The 22,907-nt window shown below is 40.5% G+C and overlaps 1 protein-coding gene across 1 annotated transcript in view; it reads right to left on the bottom strand.

The window, feature by feature from the left end:
- The window catches only part of DCC (DCC netrin 1 receptor), a 1,168,069-nt gene that overhangs the window by 367,198 nt on the left and 777,964 nt on the right, over positions 1-22,907 (bottom strand). The window contains exon 8 of the mRNA XM_060310806.1: positions 11,557-11,713. Coding sequence (XP_060166789.1) covers positions 11,557-11,713 — 157 coding nt within the window. The remainder of the gene's footprint in view (positions 1-11,556; positions 11,714-22,907) is intronic.

Here is a 22,907-nt window from a genome sequence, read left to right as displayed (position 1 = left end):
GCCACTCCACATTCCTGGGTCTCATTTTCATGATGTGAAGAGTGAGATCTACTAAAAGAAATTTTTTTTTGTTTTTTTTTTTAATCTAATATTCTTCATTGGGAATAGAAAATTACGTGTGTGTGTGTATTAGCTGAATTCAGCCCTTCTGTATTTACATTTCAGAAGTAAACACAGTTTACAGATTACGATGGTTCTGTTTCTTAGTGGATCATCTGTAACCTGTCTCCAGCATACATATTAAGAAAACACATATCCTCCTAAGGGCTAAGTATAGCGGGGCATTAACATTCAGTCACAGCTGTGAGCTGAGCAACAAACCCTGTCTTGATGTACCAAATGACTAATTAGTTGCTTCAAGAAGGAAGAGTTCTATTAATGTTCCTTTGTAAGAAAGGACCTACGGTATTTTTGATGGAAAGATTTTTTAACATCTTTTGATCCACTCCACTTTCATTTTTCTTTCCTCAGTGAGAGCAAGAAGGGTGCAGTGATGAGAGGATTTCAAAGCGGAAATATGCTGGTCACTGAAATAGGGCCCAAAGTGACAGCGGCAACAACCACCCAAATGCCACACCCTTTCTTACCCCAGAACCACAGACTTTGGAATCAGTGTTATCTTGAAGGGAAAGTAGGTTCAGAGGTGATCTACTCCAAGACAAAGCATGATGGGGGAACAGAGATCATCTTCTTGGTCAGAGGCATTTCCACTAAAGTTTGGTTAAAAATTGTTTTTACTTGAATCGTTTAAAACACACACACACACACACACACACACACACACAAACACACGGTCTGAGGAACAGGCTTTAAAAATGTTTGCCTTAACATAATCTCTGTTGCCGCACCTAGGACACATCCAAAAGACTACTGCATCCAATAACTACTGCAACAATAAATAAAAAAGCTACCTTTTCACAGAAAAAGAAAAGTTTCGGATTCAAGTTATTTATCTTGCTTCGTTCCAGCCAATGCTCCCCTAATAAATATGAGTGAGTTCTGGGCCCTCTTCTCGTTTTGTTTTATGGGGATGGCCTATCTTCTCCTTCCCTAGCTGCTGTTATCATCTACATGCTGACAAATTCCTGATATGTTATCTCCAACCCAAACTTCTCCTCTGGGCTCCAGGTTCCTATTTTCAAGGCTCTGCCTGACATTCCAACTTGAAAGTTGTAAAGGTATGTCAAACACAGCGTGTCCGAAACTGAATTTCCGACCTTCATTCTCAAACCTGGATCTTTTCCAGCATCCTAATTTCAGCAAATTGCCCCACCATCTGTCCATCTAAATAAGCTGAAATCTCTAAACAATGCTTGAAAACCCCCTCTGTCTCACCATTAATGACCAGTCTTGTACCTTGTTCTGTCCATTTTGCTTCCTAAATATTTCTAGATGTGTCACTGCTCCAGCTCCACTGATACACTTAGTCTTGCCCACCTACTAAACACGACTAAACTGTTTCCAAGAAGACTATTCCCTTCTCGATCGTTTCCCACACAGTTCTGGACACATTGTCAACTCACAAGTGAATAATGGGTTGTTCATTTACATGTGGAAACTGTCGATGACAGGTTTTATATTGCAATACGCATCAGGGCCATGGGAAAAATTAAACCACTCATTTTGAGGTAAAGAGGACAGGGTTTTACATTTTGCAGAGAAGCAGAGTGAGAGGAGGGCTGACTCTGCCCTGCTTTAAGCCAGAGCCAGAAAGTGGTTGGATTCTGAGTCTCGTTCTCTTTCCATCACAACACACTCCCTTCATAACAAGCTTCATCTGCTGCCCGGTCCTCAACCGAGAAGCAGGGAAAGAATATGTAAACACCGTGTTGAAAATGTAACGCACGATGAATTCTAAAATGAATCCTCCACGGCAATCATGAAAAGCTGGTCTCTAATCCCAAGCAGTGAGCAGGGGTTTCCTGTGGTGGCATAAAACCAGGTAAAGCATACAGTGCTGCAAGTTGGAAGGCCCTGTCCAGTCTTTGTTCTGCCACAAAATAGGCATGTGACCTTGAGCGAGTCAGGGGCTATCCTGGAGCCTTCCCTGCTTCATTTGCAAAAAGAAGATACCAGTCCCTTATCTGCCTAACTCACAAGGTTATTGTGAGGATTATACTGAATGATGCCTATCAAAGTGTTTTAATTCTCTCATCTGAACTCCCGCAGTACTTTATATGTACATCTTTTAGGAAATATCTTTTACTTTGTGTGGTATAGTAAAGAGATCACTGGACTAGAAACCTGCATTTAAATCCTGCTTCTAATATTTCCTAGTCGTGTAGCTTCTTAGGCAATGCTTTGTAGACATTCTCAATCGAGCCACACAAGCTCATTTGTAAAATAGAGATTATCGTCCCTGCCTTATCTGAGGATCAAATGGGCTAATGTTTGTGAAACTGATAAAGTTCTTTCTAAATATGAATTGGGAAATACCTGTATTTCACTGATTGTTCACTTCCAACCCACACCACAGTTAGCACCTGGTACTAAATAAAAAAAGTTGAGTGCTTTCAGTGTACCAGGCAATGAGCAAGTGTTTTAGGCACATTTTCTTAACTTTGGTTAATATTCATCACAGCATTACATGTCAGGTACTATCAGTATTCCACGAGTGGAAATGAAGGCACCGATAATTGCCCCAAGGCCACACAGCTAGTAAAATTCTGAGCCAGGACTGCAACCCAGGCCGTTCAATTTCACAGCCCCAAAGCCTTAACCTTGTGAATACACTGAGTCACACTCCACACGTAATTTTAGATTATTGAATGGAAGGTATAACGTTCTATGCACACATAAAAAGTCTGCTACTGTGTCTTATATACAGTAGATAAATGATGTAAATTAACTTTGCCACTGAATCAGAAAATTATCAGAAAGAAGCCTACAGAAGAAATCCATGTCATAAGTCGGAAGCTATCAAGAAAGCTTGGTTCTCTTCTAGATTAATCCACTAACTGCTGGAAACAAGCAAGTACAGGGATTGAGAACACCTGTTTTGGAGTCAGGCCTGCATTCAATCCTGGTTCTACCTCTTGCTAGCTATATAACAGAGGTGTAAACCTCTTTAAGCCTCATCTGGATAATGTTTTGCTGTAAGGATGAAATAAGATAATTTATATAAGATGCTTAGCCTGTTATCTGGCACAGCGAGTACTCAATAAACGCCTGCTCTCACTCTGGAAGCTTACTCTGTGGCCTTAGGGATGCAAATGACCCCCTCCCTTGGCATCAATCTCTAGATGTGTAAGTAGCAGGAAGTTGGGCTAGGATTCCGAAGATCACTTTCCATTCTAACGATTTTTAGGTACTAGTAGGAGACAGCTGGATATCTGCGAAGCAATCGCATCTCTGTGAATTCTGGCTTTCAGGTTCTAGAATTTATGCTGTCCTCTGACTTATGAAATGACAGCTCCTGAGGGGTTGATTAAAAAATGTTAACTGAGGCACTTGCATTATTGACACCATTAACCAGTCAGACAGATTAATGATAATCTGAGCTAGAGTAATTTGCCTGACAAAGCCATTGCAAATCTGAGGCAAATGTTAAATCCACTACCTTTTAGAAAGCTATTGTGTTAAGGGGCTAAATAAACCTATATGAGGAAACAAGCATCACAGCTAATCGCTCAGAGACATATGGCATATATTCGTTCTAGCTGAGAGCCAGAAAACAGAAAATGAACAAAGATATTGGAATCAAATTTCAAAATCAACTTTTTGTTTCTCAACTTACAAGTTTTTATTGAATTGCTGTCAGCTTTTCATCTTCCTCAGTAACACAATTTGCTTTATTGGTTGAGGAAAAATCTATTAAGAATATCACATTTGTCTCTCTGCCACTTTTATCATACCAGTTCCAATCAGTAAACGTCTATAGAAGTCAGGAGACTAGACACTTGGATACGGAATTATAAATAAGACCTAGTCTCAATCATTGGGAGAGAAACACACATGTACTCAAACTAACACAAAACCAGATACAAGGTGCCACATGCTACAATAGGGATGTAATCAAAGTGAAAGGAGAGGATAAAGGAGAAACTGATGACTTCTGACCTGGAGGACCATGTAGAGTTTCACATGGTGATTGACATTTCAGTTGGAGCTTCAATTCAACAACTATTCTGTGAGTGTTTACTCCGGGTTATGTATTGCTCTAGGTGCTGAGAATAGCTCAATGAATAAAAGTGATAAAAATATCCTTGCCCACATAATGCTTGTATTCTGGTGGCGAGAAAGGGGATTCAGGAAACAATAACTAAAACGTAATAACGCAGTGGTGAAAAATAAGAATAAAAAAGGACGCTGGGAATGCTAGCAGTCAGGTAAAACCTCCAAGAGAAAGTACCATTTCTGCAAAGACTTAATGAAAGTTAGAGAATGATCCATGTGGATGTCTGAGGGAAGGAACATTCTAGGCAGACTGAGGAACTAGTACAAAGGTCTTGAGGGAAAAGGATTCTTGGTATATATAGGAAATACAGAGAAGCCAGTGAGACTGGAGAGGAGTGAGCAAATAAGAAAACAGTAAACACAGTAAGTGATGAAGTTGGGAAGGTGAAAAGGGGTCAGATCAGGAAGGATTTCTGATTATTCTCTGAATGAGACAGGAAGTCATTGGAGGGTTTTGAAGATGAGAATTGACACAATCTAACTTGTGTTAACTCCAGGTTAACTCCAGCTGGTATGGTAAGAATAGGCTTGAGAGGTTATAGCAATAGTTCACATGAGACCTGATCGTAGTAAAAAAGAGGTAAGAAGTGGTAGGATTCCATCTATGTTTTATTTTCATTTATTTATTCGACTTCTTTTTTATTATGGAAATTTTTGAGCAATACAAAATTAGACAGAATGATAGGATGAACCACTTTATTCCCATCACTCAGCTCGAATAAATCACAAAAGCCAGTCTTTTAGTATTATTTTGTAGCAAATATCAGGTATCCTATTGTATCAGGTATTCAGGAGATATTTTGACAGTACTGCCAAGATTTGATGGTGGATTTGATATAGAGTGTGAGAAAAGAAGAGGACCTAACAATGACTCCAAGGACTTTGGCCTGAGTAATGAGAAATCTGCAGATGACACTGAGATGCAGGAACCTCTGGAATGATAAAGTTTTGGAAAGGGTTTGAGGCTGAAGGAAAATGGGTATTTAGTTTTGTTTTTAAGTTTTAGATGCTCATGATAAATCAAAGTTGAGAAACCAAGCAGGAATTTGGATATGATTCAGAATTGCAGGTAAAACGTCAGGGCCAGATACACAAATCTGGAAGACGTCAACATAGTGACAGAATATAAAGTCACAAACTGGATGAAGCAAGATTTCCAAAGCCTGAGTCCTAGGGCAATTCAGTACAGGTCAGGGAGATTAGGAGTAAAAGAGCCTAAAAATGAGTGGCCAGAGGGACTGGAATAGAACCAGGAGAATGTATGTAATAGAATCCAAGGGAAGAGTATGTTTCATGAAAGGGAAAGTGATCGAATGTGACAAAATTTGCTAACTATCCAAGTAATGAGAGGACCAGGAATTGACTATTGGGTTTAGCAACATGGATGTCACCTGGTAAACCTCGATAAGAACAGTTTCAGTGAAATACTAGGGACAGAATCATAACTGGAATATGAGGTAGGTACTGGAGTGAAGTTAGACAGCTCAAGGTATGTTGCTATAAAAGGGGATAGAATGAAGTGATAGGAAGAGAGAAATGGGATTGACAGGGATGATTTGTTGAGATGGAAAATACAAATACATGCTTGTATGCTGATGGGCATGATACCCCGAGGTGGGAAACGTTGATGATGAGGAGAAACACTGGGCTGAAGCTTTGTTCTTTGGTTTTCAAGAAAGGATGGGAGGGCTTCCCTGGTGGCGCAGTGGTTGGGAGTCCACCTGCCGATGCAGGGGACGTGGGTTCGTGCCCCGGTCCGGGAAGATCCCACGTGCCGCAGAGCGTCTGGGCCCGTGAGCCATGGCCGCTGAACCTGCGCGTCTGGAGCCTGTGCTCCGCAACGGGAGAGGCCCCAACAGTGAGAGGTCCGCGTACCGCAAAAAAAAAAGGATGGGATCTAGTGCATAAGTGAATGTTTGGCCCTGTTAAGAGCATGGGCAGTTCTTTTATAGCACTTTGAGGAAAGACAGATTAGATGCTTAAAGACCCACTTAGGTAAATCAGACATGGAAGCTGGTACAACTTTTATTGTGATTGCTACTATTTTCCTGGAGATTAGAAGCAAGGTCAATTAAGAGTGAGGGAAAGAGGGAAGGTGTTGGAGATTTGAGAAGAGAGGAAAAGGTAGGAAATATCATTAGGATCGTGTGTGAGAGAGGCTGACTGCTACGTGCGATGCAACCCCCAACACCATGAAGAGGCAACTTCAGATAAGTAGTTATGAATTTCAAGACTAGTCAGCAAAGCTACATATTTTCTTCCACGTATATTCAGCTACAAGAGTGCAAGAAAAGGTAGGTAGAAAATTACAGTTACTTGAGTTGATTTTGGCCAAGAAGTTAATATTAAATGAGACAGTAACAAGCAAAACATTGCTGTATGTCAGTCTTTATAATAATTGGCCATGGGGTTTTAGCTGTTTAACAAATGAAGGAAAACATGAAGGATGAGGGACAATGGAAATGCCATAGAATCAATGAATTGTAGGTCCCCATGGAATCAGAGTCTTAAACGGAAGGTAGGAAAATGAGAGACTGAGATGAAAGTATGAGGTTTGAAATCGAGATCATGGAGAGGCTGCAGAGAGTGGTGTTGACAAGGACCATGGTATGACCACAGGAATAACTGTCCAAGAGGGTATGGGGGAAGGATGCATGGGCTTGAAAGGTAAGGAAGATATCAATAGATGAGTAAAGGATAAAATGGTTTTATTAGCAGGAAACAGTGAGCAGCTTTGAAAATAAATGGTTCATATAAAAAAAATGGAAACCCATTGTTGTTAATTATTACTGTTACCACCATTACCTTTGGGCCTTATTTTCAGCCTCTCTTCCATACTGTCTTTGAACTCACGCTATTCTGAGACCCTCTGCCTTTGTGCAGTGACTGCCTTGGATGCTTTACTTGAATTCTTTCAATTAGTCCTCACAGCAATTCCTACAGGTAGCATTCATCTTCCCTTTGTCCACCACAGCAGAGAGATGTTCTTCCTGGTTTTTACATAATTAAATACACAAAACTCACATGTCTGATAAAACAGTAGTACCATTTCCAAACCCAGCCATTTGGACTTAAGTGATATATATATATATATATTTTTTTTTTCTTTTTTTCTTTTGTTGGTAGGCGGGCCTCTCACTGTTGTGGCCTCTCCCGTTGCGGAGCACAGGCTCCGGATGCGCAGGCTCAGCGGCCATGGCTCACGGGTCCAGCCGCTCCGTGGCATGTGGGATCTTCCTGGACTGGGGCACCAACCCATGTCCCCTGCATCGGCAGGCGGACTCTCAACCACTGCACCACCAGGGATGCCCAAGTGGTATATTTTTAATCTTCATAGGTTATAGGAATCACACTCTACCTATATATAGATTGGAGATAGACTTCTATTCAAGGGAGTTTGGTAGTTGTTGTGTGCATGTCTTTACATAGAAATTTTATCATATTTAAATTTGAAACACTTTCACATTTTTAAGCAGTGAAGTCAGTGATCCAAACTGTATTTCAAAAAGATAGCTCGAGGAACTTCCCTGGTGGTCCAGTGGTAAAGAATCCGCCTTCCAATGCAGGGGACGTGGGTTCGATCCCTGGTCAGAGAACTAGGATTCCACATGCTGCAAGGCAACTAAGCCCACGCACCACAACTACTCAGCTCACGCGCCTCAACTAGAGAGTCCGCGTGCTGCAACTAAGACCCGACGCAGACAAAAATAAATTAAATAAATAAATAAATAATACATTTTTTTAAAAAAAGGAGACTTTAAAAAAAAAAAAAGATAGCTCGAGACAGTGAGGAGGATGGATTAGAGGGTGAGAAGCTATTGTCAGAGATCAGGTAAGTGATGGTGGAGACGACAGAATACAGGGGTCATGGCTGAGCCGTGGCCAAGGTAGATCTGCCAGGACCTGATGACTAATGGCAGTGCTAACATTCAGGGAGGAATAAAATATGACCTGGGGTTTGCTACTTGGTCAACAGGATGGAAGGTACTAACATAAACCAAGAAATGTAAAGAAAAAGATATTTAAGGAGGAGACAGTGAGTATGGTTTTGGGCAGGGTGAATTTAAGGTGCCTCCAGGAAGTCCATGTGGATACATGAAGACAAGGGGGCAAGAATCCTTACCTGTTTTCACAGCTGCACGCAAAGAACTTACGAGACTTCTCATAAGGACACAGAGTTAAACAGTGGTAGAGATTCCACTAAAACAAATGCCTGCTTCCTCAGGTAATGAATGATCTTAGGGAACATATGTATATTTCTTTCCTTTCATTTTAAAGTCAGGTCAAATTGTAAAAGAAAACAGAGACTTAAAGATATACTTTGCTGCTGTGAACTGGAAGAAAAGCATCTTGAGACGCAGCACGAGAGAAGCTGCAGTGTGCCATCCGATCATCACACTGCAGCATTTTGAGCTAAATACCACTCCAGCCAGCCCAAACTGCCCTGTGCCTTTCAAATCCTGAAGGGTTCCTCCAGGTCATTACATGTTTAAAGCACTCACAGGTTTGAGAGACTAGAAGCCTCACACTTGAATCCTGGCTCTGCCCCCCTCCCCGTCCCCATTGTTCTCAATAGGCACTGGAAGGCTTGTGACAGCCATCACATCTAGTCTCTTCTTCTCCAGAAGAACGAATAGTGATAGTCAGGATCAGTGTGAGCTCAGCCTTGTCAACAACTAGGTCCCACCAGATTCATCCTCTCTCTGTGTGTCTCTCTCTCCTTCACTCTCTCTCTTTCTTTCTCCTTCTCCCTCTCTACTTCCCCTACGCCACCATTATCACCCCCACCAAATATTCTATATATGGAGATGCATAAAATATGTCATATTTCTTTTGGCTGGAAAACTTTACAGAAAATGAATGCTGCCCTCATTCAAGAATGAAAGAAGGGGACTTTCCTGGTGGCGCAGTGGTTAAGAATCTGCTTGCCAATGCAAGAGACACGGATTCAAGCCCTGGTCTGGGAAGGTCCCACATGCTGTGGAGCAACTAAGCCCGTGCGCCACAACTACTGAACCTGTGCTCTAGAGCCTGTGAGCCATAACTACTGAGCCCGACTGCTGCAACTACTGAAGCCTGCATGCCTAGAGCCCATGCTCCACAACAAGAGAAGCCACAGCAATGAGAACCCTGCACACCGCAACAAAGAGTAGCCCCTGCTCGCCGCAACTAGAGAAAGCCCACACGCAGCAACGAAGACCCAATACAGCCAAAAATAAATAATAAAATAAAATAAATAATATTAAAATAAAGAAAGGATGAAAGAAGAAGCTGCCACATCCCAGGAACCCCTGTGTACCACTGGATGTCCACTTTAGACTGGTTGTATATAAGAGGAGGTTTAAAATGGAAGAAAAGATGTGAAACTTGGAACTCAGCCAAGTCAACAGACGGCTATTTTGTAAAGATCCTAGTTGCCTTATCAAAATCCTCATCTACTGAAGGACATAATGATGCTGTTCCCTCCCCGTGCGAGAGGCATAGGTAGGTCTGCTGAGTACATTTGAAAATAGGTGTTCTTCTCTACAGAATCTTGGGATTTAGCAATATATTGTTTCTCTAAAGCAAATTCAGCTTTCACACGCTGATCTCTTTTATCACCTTTAATTGGCAACATAAAAAAAACCCAAAAGTTGATGAGGAGAGAAACTTACAAAATGCTTAAAAAACAGAATGGAAAGGTCCATTAAGAAAGCTTCCTATAGCTTTCTGATTCCTTCTAAGTGAGACGTTTACAGAGTGGCTTTATGCTTTAATCTTACCAATCACATGGGCATTTGATAAATATTACAAAACTCCATTTCAAGCAGTATGGCAAACTAGATCGTATGTGAAAAACCCTTCTACAGCACGCCTAAAATGCTGCCAAAATTGTTCACAATCTCTTTTATTAAAAAAAAAAATTATCCAGGAACTTGCTGGCAGCAAAGTAAGAGAATTATCACAGTGGGAAAGCTGACTTGCGGGGCCGGTGTTTAACTGAGAGTATTTGCCTTTCAAGAGAAGTCTGGAGCTAGTAGCTTTAGAAACTAACAGGAGAAGAGAACAAGAAACAAATCTGCAGGTGAAGTTGGGTACAAGGTCTGACTGAAGAACCTTGCATACAGCCAGGATCCTGAAAGACCAAACTTCAGTGGATGAACTAGAACGTGAAATTAGCCTCATGAGAGAATTGGTGAATACATGCCAGTCTCAGTCTTAGCTCAGTTGGAACAACAAAAACGTCTCTAAAAATTGCTTACCACAAGTCTGCATTTATTTATTTAAGTTGATATGTTAAAAATGGCAGAAAAACAAATGTTATCACACAATGGATTTTCTGATAACTAATAAAATATCAGTATGAGACCTGTATGGACCAAATATACCTTAGTGAAACTTTGGTTTAATGTGGTCTCGTTTTGGTAAAGCAAATCCTCCCTGAGAATGTACTTTAAACCTTGGCCTCAAAAATTCCCTCAGATAAATTTCTAAGGACTAGATTTAACAATCAAGAATCACTCAAACATGGGAAGAAGTAATCCCCCATGAGGAAGAGTCAGCAGAAACACAAAGACTGCAGATATGAGAGTGATCAAATAGAGAATATAAAGTGTAATATAGTTAATTAAATGGGGTGTCATACAGTTTATTCTTATAGATTAGAACTAACCAATAACCATCATAGACTTACAAATCAAACTTCAAAGCCTTAAAACAGTGAAACATCTTAAAGAAAAAATGATGAGAAAAAACCCAAAAAAACAAAAAACAACAGTAGATTGTAATCTTGAAACGAGACGCATACAGCTCACTTTTACCTAGACAATAATGATATTAAGAACTTTTAGCAAATACTAGATACTCTTAAATGACCTTTGTAAATGCAAGCTAATTTAATCCTAACAAAGACCTTCAAGGTAAGTACTATTATTTCCTGTTTATTAAAGAGTGAAATAAGGTTTAGAGAAGTTATGTCATTTTCTTGAGATCACATGATGTCAGTGACAGAGCTGAGTTTGCACCCTGCCACACTGGTTCTCCCACACTTGGTTCTATCAATATACAGCCCGATTCTGTTCTCTGCTTACCACTTTGAAACTCAAGGAAATTAAAAAAACAAACAAAAAACCCTGATATCATATATTTACATGCTTTTCTGTTTTTCAAGGAAGTTTTCTATAAATGATTGAATTTGATTCTGTACACAATCCTGCCTTAAAAAAAACCCCACACAGGCAACAGAGACATGTTATCTCCACCGAGTAATGAGTGAAGGGCACAGAGGAGAGATTTCCCACAGTCTCCAAAGTTCCTGCTCAAGACCTCCCGCTGCCATCACGCCACAGTCTACATTTAAAGACCTGGTGGATTAGGCTGAATTTCACTGGTAGTACCTACCTGTTGTCACCTTCTCTGGAGTAAAAAACCGTGAAGGCTTGAATGTTCCCTTTTGCTTCTGCGGGCGGGCGCCAGCTGAGACGGACAAACCGACTGGAAACCAGGACAGGGACCACGTCTCTGGGAGCAGAAGGGAGGATGCTGGAGCTCGGGATAGCTAAGGAGGAAGGAGAGGAGGCTGTCAGAGGTGTTGGGACATGGGTAAGAAATGCATAGGAAGGCAAAGAAGACCCGTTAGCAAACATAGAATGGTACCTTCCCATAGATTCTAAAGGAAGGAACAAAAGAGGAAGAAAAGAAACAGTAAGTGGAATCAAAGGTATTAGAGTGTATATGTTAATCCCAAACTCCTAATTTATCCCTCCTCTACTCCTACTATATATAAAATAGATAACCAACAAGGACCTACTGTATAGCATGGAGAACTATACTCAATATTTTGTAATAACCTATATGAGAAAAGAATCTGAAAAAGAATATATATATAGATATCTATATCTACATCTCTCTATATATATCTGAATCAGTTTGCTGTACATCTGAAGCTAACACAAAATTGTAAACCAACTATACTTCAATTAAAAAAAAAATGGGGACTTCCCTGGTGGCGTAGTGGATAAGAATCTGCCTGCCAATGCAGGGGACACAGGTTTGATCCCTGGTCCGGGAAGGTCCTGCATACCGCAGAGCAACTAAACCCGTGTGCCACAACTACTGAGCCTGTGCTCTACAGCCTGCGAGCCACAACTACTGAGCCCGCATGCTGCAACTACTGAAGCCCACGCACCTAGAGCCCATGGTCCGCAACAAGAGAAGCCCGCACACTGCAATGAAGAGTAGCCACTGCTCGTTGAAACTAGAGAAAGCCCACACACAGTAACAAAGACCCAACACAGCCAAAAATAAATAAAATTAAATCTTTAAAATTAAAAAAAAAGATGTATTCGAATTTCTTGGGGTTTATAAAAGATTGGCAAATTAATAACATATGATTCTACTGCATATTTGTCCAGTTTCTATTACTAAAGGGATCCATGACAATAAGGAAATATATTCTGTTAGGGCATGAAACAGGGAAACATAGATTTACAAGCTTTTTTTTTTTTTGCTGCACCGAGCTGCTTGCTGGATCTTAGTTCCCCGACCAGGGATCGAACCCAGGCCCAAGTCATTGAAAGCACCAAGTCCTAACCACTGGACCACCAGGGAATTCCCTACAAGTATTGATAAATGCTTCAGGTAACCAACTAGTTATTACAAAACCTTACTCCACTCAGATGGAGCCCATTTACACTGTTTTAGATACAATTTGAAGGACCTTGTTTTTATATTTTCAAAGATCAGAGAAAATTACAAGTAGCAAATTAAATGTTGATGAGAGATAAAAAGTAGCAGCAGTTCTCATGGACTACCTGCTAGTAGAAGAAATGACAAAAAAATTCCACCAGACATCAAGATGTACCATTGTACCATGCTTGTTTAGTACCATCATATTTATAGCCAGATTGAATGATTGTTACGTACAGGAATAATTGAATCATCCACGACGGGAAAACTAGTTTTTCAAACACCTGAGGCATTTATAATCTGTAACAGATGTTTGTGATAGATGTCTCTGTGCGTGTGTATGTGTTTGTGAATTCATAATTTATATCTGCTGGATATCTCTATTTTATTCTTTTTTTTTTTTTTTTTTTTTTTGCGGTACACGGGCCTCTCACTGTTGTGGCCTCTCCTGTTGCGGAGCACAGGCTCCGGATGCGCAGGCTCAGCGGCCATGGCTCACGGGCCCAGCCACTCTGCGGTATGTGGGATCTTCCCGGACCGGGGCACGAACCCGTGTCCCCTGCATCGGCAGGTGGACTCTCAACCACTGCGCCACCAGGGAAGCCCTCTATTTTGTTCTTATTTGTTCAAGTTCCCAAGTCTAAAGAACATGTATTTCATTTTGACAGGTGATTCCTAGCCCCAAAGCAGAAGTACCCATGTGTCTACATTTAGTCTTCAAACTGGCTTTTGTGGGCCATTTTCTCTAGTTTCTTACTGAAGTTCAGTCTCCATTCTTGCATTTACTTTCTCCAGGGGCTGGCTGAGTGGGCATTCCTGCCGTAAACTAAACTCCTGTTAGCTGGAAAATCCATTTGGGGGGCGGGAGGAATATCACATTTCCAGTGGTTCCAGAAACTGTCAGTTTACAATACATACCAGTTAGAACCAGAAACAGAGGTTCTCAAGAACTGCAAAAAGCTTTCAAAGTTATTTCTGGCTCCATTGATTCTTAGCCAACTTCTTTGTAGATACAATTTCCCTTCCTTTTTCTTTTTTTAAAAAAGAAATTTTATTGGGGTATAGTTGATTTACAATGTTGTATTAATTCAGGTGTACAGCAAAGTGAATCAGTTATCCATGTACATACATCCACTCTTTATTAGATTATTTTCCCATATAGGTCATTACAGAGTATTGCGTAGAGTTCCCTGTGCTATACAGTAGGTCCTCATTAGTTATCTATTTTATATATAGTAGTGTGTATATGTCAGTCCCCAATCTTCCAGTTTATCCCTCCCCTTGCTTTCTTGAACAGCACAGTATTTGAAATAAAAGGAAGACTGATGGTAAGCTAGTCGATCTTTTATGGCAGGGTACTAAGCGGACCGGGAGAGACTGATGCCTGGATAGGGAGCATCTCTCTCAAAAATATGGGTGATATTTAGCCTCTTGACAAAAACCTTTGCTTCCACACACCATGGACAGCTCAGACTAGCACACTGAAGTGAATTTATCCTCTCCCTGCCCCCTCACTGACGCTCTCAGCCTGCTTCTCCTCCTGGGCTGCTGAACTCAGTTGTCTACACTTTCTTCTCAAATCTACAGCTTAGAACCCTGAAATGTATCCCCTATTTCCGACTCACCCTCACTCACGTCTTTGAGGATTCCCCTTCCTGGACATCTGCTACATCTACTCTCTCTTATCTCCACGTCCACACTCCTATCCGCGCTGTCGCTGTCAATCTCTCTCAACAGACTCACCACAATGGTCTTCCAGCTCCTCTGCTTTCCTTCCACTCACCTCCCTCAAATGTATTCTCTGTACAGCATCTAGAATCAACGTGTCAAAAGACACACCTGCTCATATCCCTCTACTATTTCTCCTCAGTGTCTGCTCTGTACCTCAGAGAAACTCCAAACTTCTCAACCTGCCTGTTGGCCTTGCTCCTGTTTACCATTTTTCTAGGTTTGGCTTCTCCCATCAACAGGCCCTAAGAAGTGGATTTAAGTGCACATACTTTATCTGGAAGGTGATCACAGGAAAGATCAGTGGGGACTTGGGAAGAGAGACTGGCCAGGGAGCGAAGGCTAGAGAGAGTGAGTTATCTGACTGGTTGTCATTCAGGGTAACTTGAAGGGCAACCTTACTGGAGACTCTGGGAGACAATGCAGCACAGGACTCGAGAAGTATGTCCCTGAGGGAAGCATGTTGGGGGATTTATCTACTCACTCTTCCTCCACCGTAGGCGGAGCATAATCCCAGGGACATAACCTTCCTGCACAATAGCCTTGTGTGTTCTGCTGGCAGAAATATAACAGCTTTGGGCAGAGGCTTGCATGTGTCCATATCAGCTCTACTCATTCAGCACATATTCACAGAGTGCCTATCCTATGCCAGCCCTTCTTCCAGCGCAGAGGAGATGAGGCCATTGTTCTCATGGGACGCACATGATGTGCCCTGGCTTTTTGATGCTTACACTGAACATGCTCTCTCCAGGCTGAACCCCTGGCAGTTCCCCAGGGCCTTTGCACAGGCAGTTCCCACTCAAGCCCATCTCATTCACTTAAATCCTACTTTCCTTTTTAATTAGTTTAGATGGGTTTCCTCTGTAAAGACTGATTCAAAGTTTTTGTCAAATAGCTAACAGACATATAGTTAATATCTATAATAAAAAAGAATGTCTGAAAAATCAATAAAATAATGAATAACTTTATTTAAAAATAGGGTTCAACCTGACAATAATAAAAGAAATGTACATTTAAACAAAATCTAAAAAAAAAAAAAAAATCTGTCAGAATAAACTATTTAAAAATCTGTCAGGGACTTCCCTGGTGGCACAGTGGTTGAGAATCCACCTGCCAGTGCAGGGGACACAGGTTCAAGCCCTGGTCTGGGAAGATGCCACATGCTGCGGAGCAACAAAGCCCGTGCACCACAACTACTGAGCCTGCGCTCTAGAGCCCACGAGCCACAACTACTGAAGCCCGCATTCCTAGAGCTCGTGCTCCGCAATGAGAAGCCACCGCAATGAAAAGCCCGTGCACCACAACGAAGAGTAGTCCCCGCTCACCACAACAAGAGAAAGCCCGCGTGCAGCAATGAAGACCCAACACAGCCATAAATAAATAAATATTTTTTTTAAAAAAAGCTTTTAAAAAAAAAATCTGTCAGAGTAGCACGAATCTAAAGACATTGATATAAAACGTTGGCTAGGGTATAGCACCTTCATGCTATCAGCTGAAGTTTGTAAGAGTACAATCTTTTTAGAAGTCAATTTGGCAAAATAATTTAAAATGAAAAATATTCATACCATTTGACCAAACATTCTCAGGCCTGTAAATTTATCACTTCAAAAATAGCAAATACCCCCTTTATCAATGAATCCATGTTAAAATCACAGATAGCATGTTTTCTCAAAATGTAATACCTATACATCTCACCACTTTAAAGAAAATGGGATCCTTTCAATTTTTTTTTTTTTAAACAAAAGATTTTTTAAAAACAAAATGTGAACAATGATGGCTTGGAAAAATCTTTTGAGAATTTTCAAGAAGTTAGAAAGGTAAGTTTTCAAAGAACAGGAAAGAAACTCTCAAATCCTCTTCCGCCAAGAGCGCTCTGCTTATAGACGGCACCACATCAAAAACGAGTTGGTTTCTCCACCCATTCAGGGGCTGCCAACAAGGAGGGTGATGGGGCTCCACACAGATGCTTTTTGCTCCAGGCTTCCGAAGTGTCTTCTCACAGAGCTAGTCTAGACTCGATTTATCAAAGCTCAGGAGACAATTAATCATGGACTCCTTACCTCAATTTCAACAGTCGTTATATAAAAAGGAAGGGACACATTTTTAACAAAGGAATGGCTTCTTACTTTATACAAGAGAAATCATTTTGTTCTTACTAATCCTTCATGCTTTCTCTCAACGGTAACTTGTCATCACATAAGGTCTCAATAAAGAACCAATCAGGACTTCTTTTCTTTGCTCTTGGAGCCCTAATCTCCAGTCTGGCCCTAATCTCCCGGGCCCATTACTGTTGTCATGGTTACAGCTCCTTTATCTATTGTCATGGAGAAGAAGAGGAGAATTTGCCACAGTATAACATAGTTTTTTGGTTTTTCTTTTAAATATATTTTATCATAGCAACATCCGGAAAAGGAGATGATTTCTTAAGATAATGTAAATCCAAAGAATAGATAGTTTTGAAACTCAAAACCAATAATAATATTTTTGTGATGTCATCGCAAAATCATTGATAACAATTACAATATTGGGTTAATTTTTCTGTAGAGCTACATTCCCTCTAGATACCAGAGACGCTTTCTTTCTGTTGGATTTTTAATATACAGTGTTTATGGACATTAATTTTTCTCTGAGCTTATTAACAATGCCTGACCTCCAATCCCTGTGAGACATATGAAAGATGATAAGACATATTCATAAAAACACAAAAATATTTAATTTGCATTAAACGTCATACAACCAACCCTGTTACTCTCCATGTCTATTTTTATTTTATAGAACTAAAATACTATAAATGTAGCCAGCAGATCAGCCAGATGCTTTATTTATTGCATCTTTTCATTAGCTGGCAGATTTGATAAAAATAAAATATAAACAGAGAACATTAGTGAAATGATAGGATCATCTAACTGTGCTAAGGCCAAACATCTATGTCTTTTCCTTTTGGACTTTTTTCTTGTTGTTATTCCTTTGACACCAAACTCTAGCTTTTAATTGTCTAAATGGAGAAGTAGATAACAGTTAAATTGTAGTTTGGAGTTTTTAGAGTTCACAAAGTAATTTCACAAGCTTACTGAAAAAAGCTTGGCTGTATATGGTTGAAAATGACAAAGACTAACATTTTTTTTCTAAAGTTCCACATTATTTTCAAAATTCAAAGAATCATGGCGTTTGAGCTAGTGTATAATGAATTTTAATAAATCTAAGAAATGTGGACTAAAAAACATAGTGATTTGAAACCATTTTTCAATTTTGGTTAGCATGAGATAGCAATGCATGAACTATACAATATCTCTTTAAACCTAAATATTTACATGAAATAACTTACTGGATTAGTATCTAAAAACAAGTAACCATTATTTATTGAATGTCTATAATCTCCTATGGTTATTCTTGAAGTGAAGAATTAATTATTTTAAAACCATGAATTTTTTCTTGGGAGAGCCTGGAACTAATTTGAAGACATACGGTATATGTATGTAAGACAATTACAAAGTTTGAGACAGTCTCTTACTTACAAATGTGTCCCGTTCTAAGCGTTTTGGCAGGATGGTTGTTTAGAAATCAGAACACACTTTCTCACTAAACCATTTCTATTCTGTTCCCAGAAACCTATTTAATTCATCATTTTATAAACTATCCATAGTAAGAGTGCTATGGAGTTGGATCATACATGTATGAATTTTCTTTGGTAAATCAATGCATGTAACCAATAATTAATCCATTCAATATTCATGGATGGATGAGGACATGTAAGGCAAGGTGTGAAGGCCTGTTTTAATCCATTTCCCAATTCCAGGGAGGAAGGCCAGCTCGGGAATTCTCCCTGCCCCTGCTTCACCCTCAAGGACCTATCTCCTCCCACCTCCAACATGGCTCCTCCCATCCCAGTCTACTGTCTCAGTTGTCTTGGGCAGTGTTAAGCCTGATAAAGGATCCAGTTGAAGGTCTCTGGGGTTGAGAAGCTAGTCGTGAGTTTTGAAAGTCTTCAGTTGCAGGCCTGGTTCCTTGCTACCTCTCAGCTCTCCAAGCTGAACTTGCTGGGTTCCATGAAAACCTCATGCTCTTACCTCTGCTACTTCCGGGTGCTGAACCTGAGCTGGATGGAATTCCTCCCTCCAGCTGCTTTGCTGCTCTGACCTGGGCTTCTTGAGTTCAGCCTAGGAGTCACCTCACTGATCCCCATCCTGGCTTAGGTGCCTCTACTGAGCTTTCACACAAGAAGAATAAGCATCCCCTCAGGACATGTCCTACACTGCACTGCTGTGGTCTAGTCACTTTTTTGTATCCTATCCCAAAGGATATGCTTGGTAAGAGTAGGTACCAAGTCTAAACCGTTCACCACAGTTTAATCTCCAAATCTAGTGCACTGTATTTAGTCACATCCTAGGCATCCAATGCATTCTTGCAGTTGTTAGCTAAACGAAAGGCTTTGCAAACTTGTGAAATTATGATGTTTAGACTTTGATTAGAAAGTTTCATTTTGCCACCATGAAAAATGGGTATTTGAGATTAGGTACTGGAAGGGGACTGAGCTATCACTGCAAGCTGGTTATGCTAACCATTATTACTCTGCTAATAAATTACAAAGTGGAGTGAAAAACTGAACTCAGAGGGAGGTTTCCAGGGAATGTAGGCTAGTGGTAAGAATATTTCATTTTGGATCAAATAGGGGAAAATGTTTCCGAAATCCAACTATGTACCAAACAATGTAAAACATGCATTCATATAGGAATGTTTCTAAGAGCAATAACATTTTATTAAGGAGCAGAAAAGAAGCCTGGAAAACTGCTTTGGCCTGACCTGTGCAGCCCTGACCTGGGGATCTGTTATAAGAAGTCCGATGCTTATCCCAGGACCACACATCAAAGAGAATTGCAAGGCTAAGGCAGTATGCTACGAAAAATTACCTACGGCCACACAAAGAGATAAGAAGAAAAACAAATTCTGGAAAGTATTATCATTTTAGCAGAGATAACTACATCTCTCAGAGTTTAAAGTCTTTTCAAAAGAAAATGAGAAGAAAAAAATAATATCTGGAGAACTGGTCAACCATCACATGTGTGAATGAATGTGTTTACAATCTGTACATTGTATATATGTAAACGCATATGTTGTATGCTTTTAATGCTTTCTTTATTTTCACTTCATTGAGGGAAATACCTTTTAAAGAGTTTATCCAAAATGGAGCAAGAGTCACAAGCAGTTTGTGGAGGTGGTTAATCTATCAGTTACATAAACAAATGGTTCTGACTAGAAAACTGCAGATAAATAGACATGATGTTGGATCCCTGCTCTGATACTCTGTGACTATGTGACCTGAGAAGTTATTTAGCTTCTTTGAAGATTATTTTCCATGTTTATTTATTTATTTATTTTTTGCGGTACGCAGGCCTCTCTCTGTTGTGGCCTCTCCCGTTGCTGAGCACAGGCTCCGGACGCGCAGGCTCAGCGGCCATGGCTCACGGGCCCAGCCGCTCCGCGGCATGTGGGATCTTCCTGGACCGGGGCAGGAACCCGCGTCCCCTGCATTGGCAGGTGGACTCTCAACCACTGCGCCACCAGGGAAGCCCTATTTTCCATGTTTAAAAACTGATCCAAAATCTTTAACATGCAGGGTTGAGTGATGACGAGAGATGGACTTCAAGGGCTGCTCACACTCCCTAGCGTATGATTTGTACTCAGTAAATGGTATTTTTTATTTCTCTATCTTTAGATCCAGGGAGCAAAAAGTCTGTTTTTGCTGGCCCAATGTCAAGTTGTCAGGCTGGAAATCCAGACACCCTACTGGAAAGGCTTTAAGAAGGATTTGGGCTCTGATAGGTCAAGTGAGTTGGGGAAAAGAGTGCTTCCTATATCCAAGGACAGGACTTGGTCCCCTCCATCTCTGTGCCTATTTCCCTTAACAGGTAGCAGAGAAAAATTCATCCTTTGTTTTCCCTTTTTATCATCGTACATGCCTCCTCCTACAAGAGTTTACTTCATTTCAGGTCTTCTTTCCTCCTCTGTATTTTCTTACTAATCACTGTAGCCTTTCCATCTGTCACTATTCCAGGGCTTTACGAGGCCATCTTTAATCATCTCTCCCATCAATGTCTCTCCCTGGCATCTTTCACCAACTGCAGGAGAGCTACACTTCTACCCAATCCCCAGCTCCCTTTGCTTCCATCCTTTCCCTTGAGTTTACATCACTGAATTCCTAGTCATTGTTTATCCCTTCTCCATGCCCAGCGACCCCAAAAGTGCTGTTTCAATCATTCCCCTGTCACCAGAGCTTCCTCTAGGGATAAAGACTGACAAGTGACACCTCTCCTCCCATCTCTCATGTGCTTTTATGATCATTCACCTCAACCCAACCATATGGTGCTTTGTCCCGACTGCCATGAAATCCTCTTCTCCAACCATGGAGAACATCTAAAGAACACAAACCTCTAAAGCTACAAATCAACATGGAAGGATTTAAGAAGCGGTGCTTTTCCATGCAGTTTCCTTTGGTAATAAGACACTACCAATGTAAAATAGCTGACAGTCTGTGTTGTTAAGGAAAAAAAAAGAATTGACTCAGTGCTAGAGCGTTTTAATTTTTTGTTGTTGTTGTTAAGTAACTGAATTCTTCCAGTAAGAAATTCAAGAAAAAGTAAGTTGAAGATAATGCAGATTACGTAAGAAGAACTAAAGGTTTAAGCTACTCTCTTTAGTAGCGTAGGTACTTTTAACAACTTTTACTATTTCAGAATAACAAGTGACAAAAGAAAAAAAAAACCTCCAATTTGATGGTTCAGTGAGTTCTACTAATGGCAAACTTCCAACTTGGTCCATGGGATTTAAAATTTATTTATTTTCTTTATTTATTTTTGGCTGCACTGGGTCTTCGTAGCTGCGCACGGGCTTTCTCTAGTTGCAGTGAGTAGGGGCTACTCTTTGTTGCGGTGCACAGGCTTCTCATTGTGGTGGCTTTTCATTGTGGAGCACAGGCTCTAGGTGCGCGAGCTTCAGTAGTTGTGGCGCATGGGCTCAGTAGTTGTGGCTCGCAGGCTCTAGAGCACAGGCTCAGTAGTTGTGGCGCATGGGCTTAGTTGCTCCGTGGCATGTGGGATCTTCCCGGACCAGGGCTCAAACCCATGTCCTCTGCATTGGCAGGCAGATTCTTAACCACTGAGCCACCAGGGAAGCCCCAGTCCATGGGATTTAAAATAGATTTCTATATTATTTATTTAAGGGTACTGTGTAAGTATAGCCGTGGAAATGCTCAGTGCCAGGATGGGCTGCTTTCAACGCTCTGAAGTGTCTTTGAGAGTCATAATTTCAGACTGACAGGTTCACCAAATGCCATGTCATCTACGGACAGGATGAGAATGAGTGTGAGGAGACTGAAGGCTGGGGGCACTGGCAAGATGTGGAGGTTTATTGAGAATCTGTGTGCCGTACACTTGACTCTAACCCCTAACTATTCACCCTTAAATTTTACAGCTACCAAAACAAATTAAAGGGAAATAAAAATAAAATGAATAAAGGAGGATATAAAGCAAAGATAAATTATTACTTATTTCGATTAAGTTTAAACAAGCAGAACATTATATCACTGCTATAAAGCCACCACAAAACAACAGGGGGCAGAGAATGTGTATGAATGATGTTTCCTTAGATGCCTGTTTCTTTTTGAATGTGTCCTTCTAAGCCTATATACAGCTGAGAGAGACAGACAGACCAATTCTATTACAGTCCCCTCTCTGGGAAGTAAGATGGTGAGCATGGAGAATTTGCAACCACAGCTGAGTGCTTACTCATGTAAGCTCATCCTGTCTCTTTTTTAATATACCGCGGTGAGGGAAATGATAGTAAAACTGTAAACCATAAAAGAGGCTTATTGGCCTGAACCTAGCATTCATTCCTCAAATCTATTAAGTAGGCGAACAAAAGGAATAACTACCAGAGATGATTGATTAAGTAATAAAAACACATTAGGTAATCTTAAATTGTGGATATGCGTCAAATGCCAGTATTCTCCTTGGTCACTCTAAATAGAACAATATTAATTCCTACAGAAAAGATGGATCTTTTAAAAAGTCTTGGTAGATTTTTTTTTAATCATTCAATATGTTGATTTGCCTAAAGACCCATATCAATTTGAATTATGGCAGGTAAAATTATCCAATAATTCAAAATATAACATAAGGCATGTGAAATTCTGAAATATAAGATACAGGTGTTCATCCACCATAACAGAGGTATCTATTTTAAGTTTGACTCCTGGTTGCTACTCTAGCTAAAGCAAAATATGTGCTTGGCCTGTGTTCACACGTTCATCAGCATCAAGTAAGAGGTATGATGGATGACAT

This window comes from Globicephala melas, chromosome 13, assembly GCF_963455315.2.
Source record: "Globicephala melas chromosome 13, mGloMel1.2, whole genome shotgun sequence".
NCBI lineage: Eukaryota > Metazoa > Chordata > Mammalia > Artiodactyla > Delphinidae > Globicephala > Globicephala melas.
Note: the sequence above shows the minus strand (reverse complement) of the source record. Positions and strands in the feature narration are given on the sequence as shown.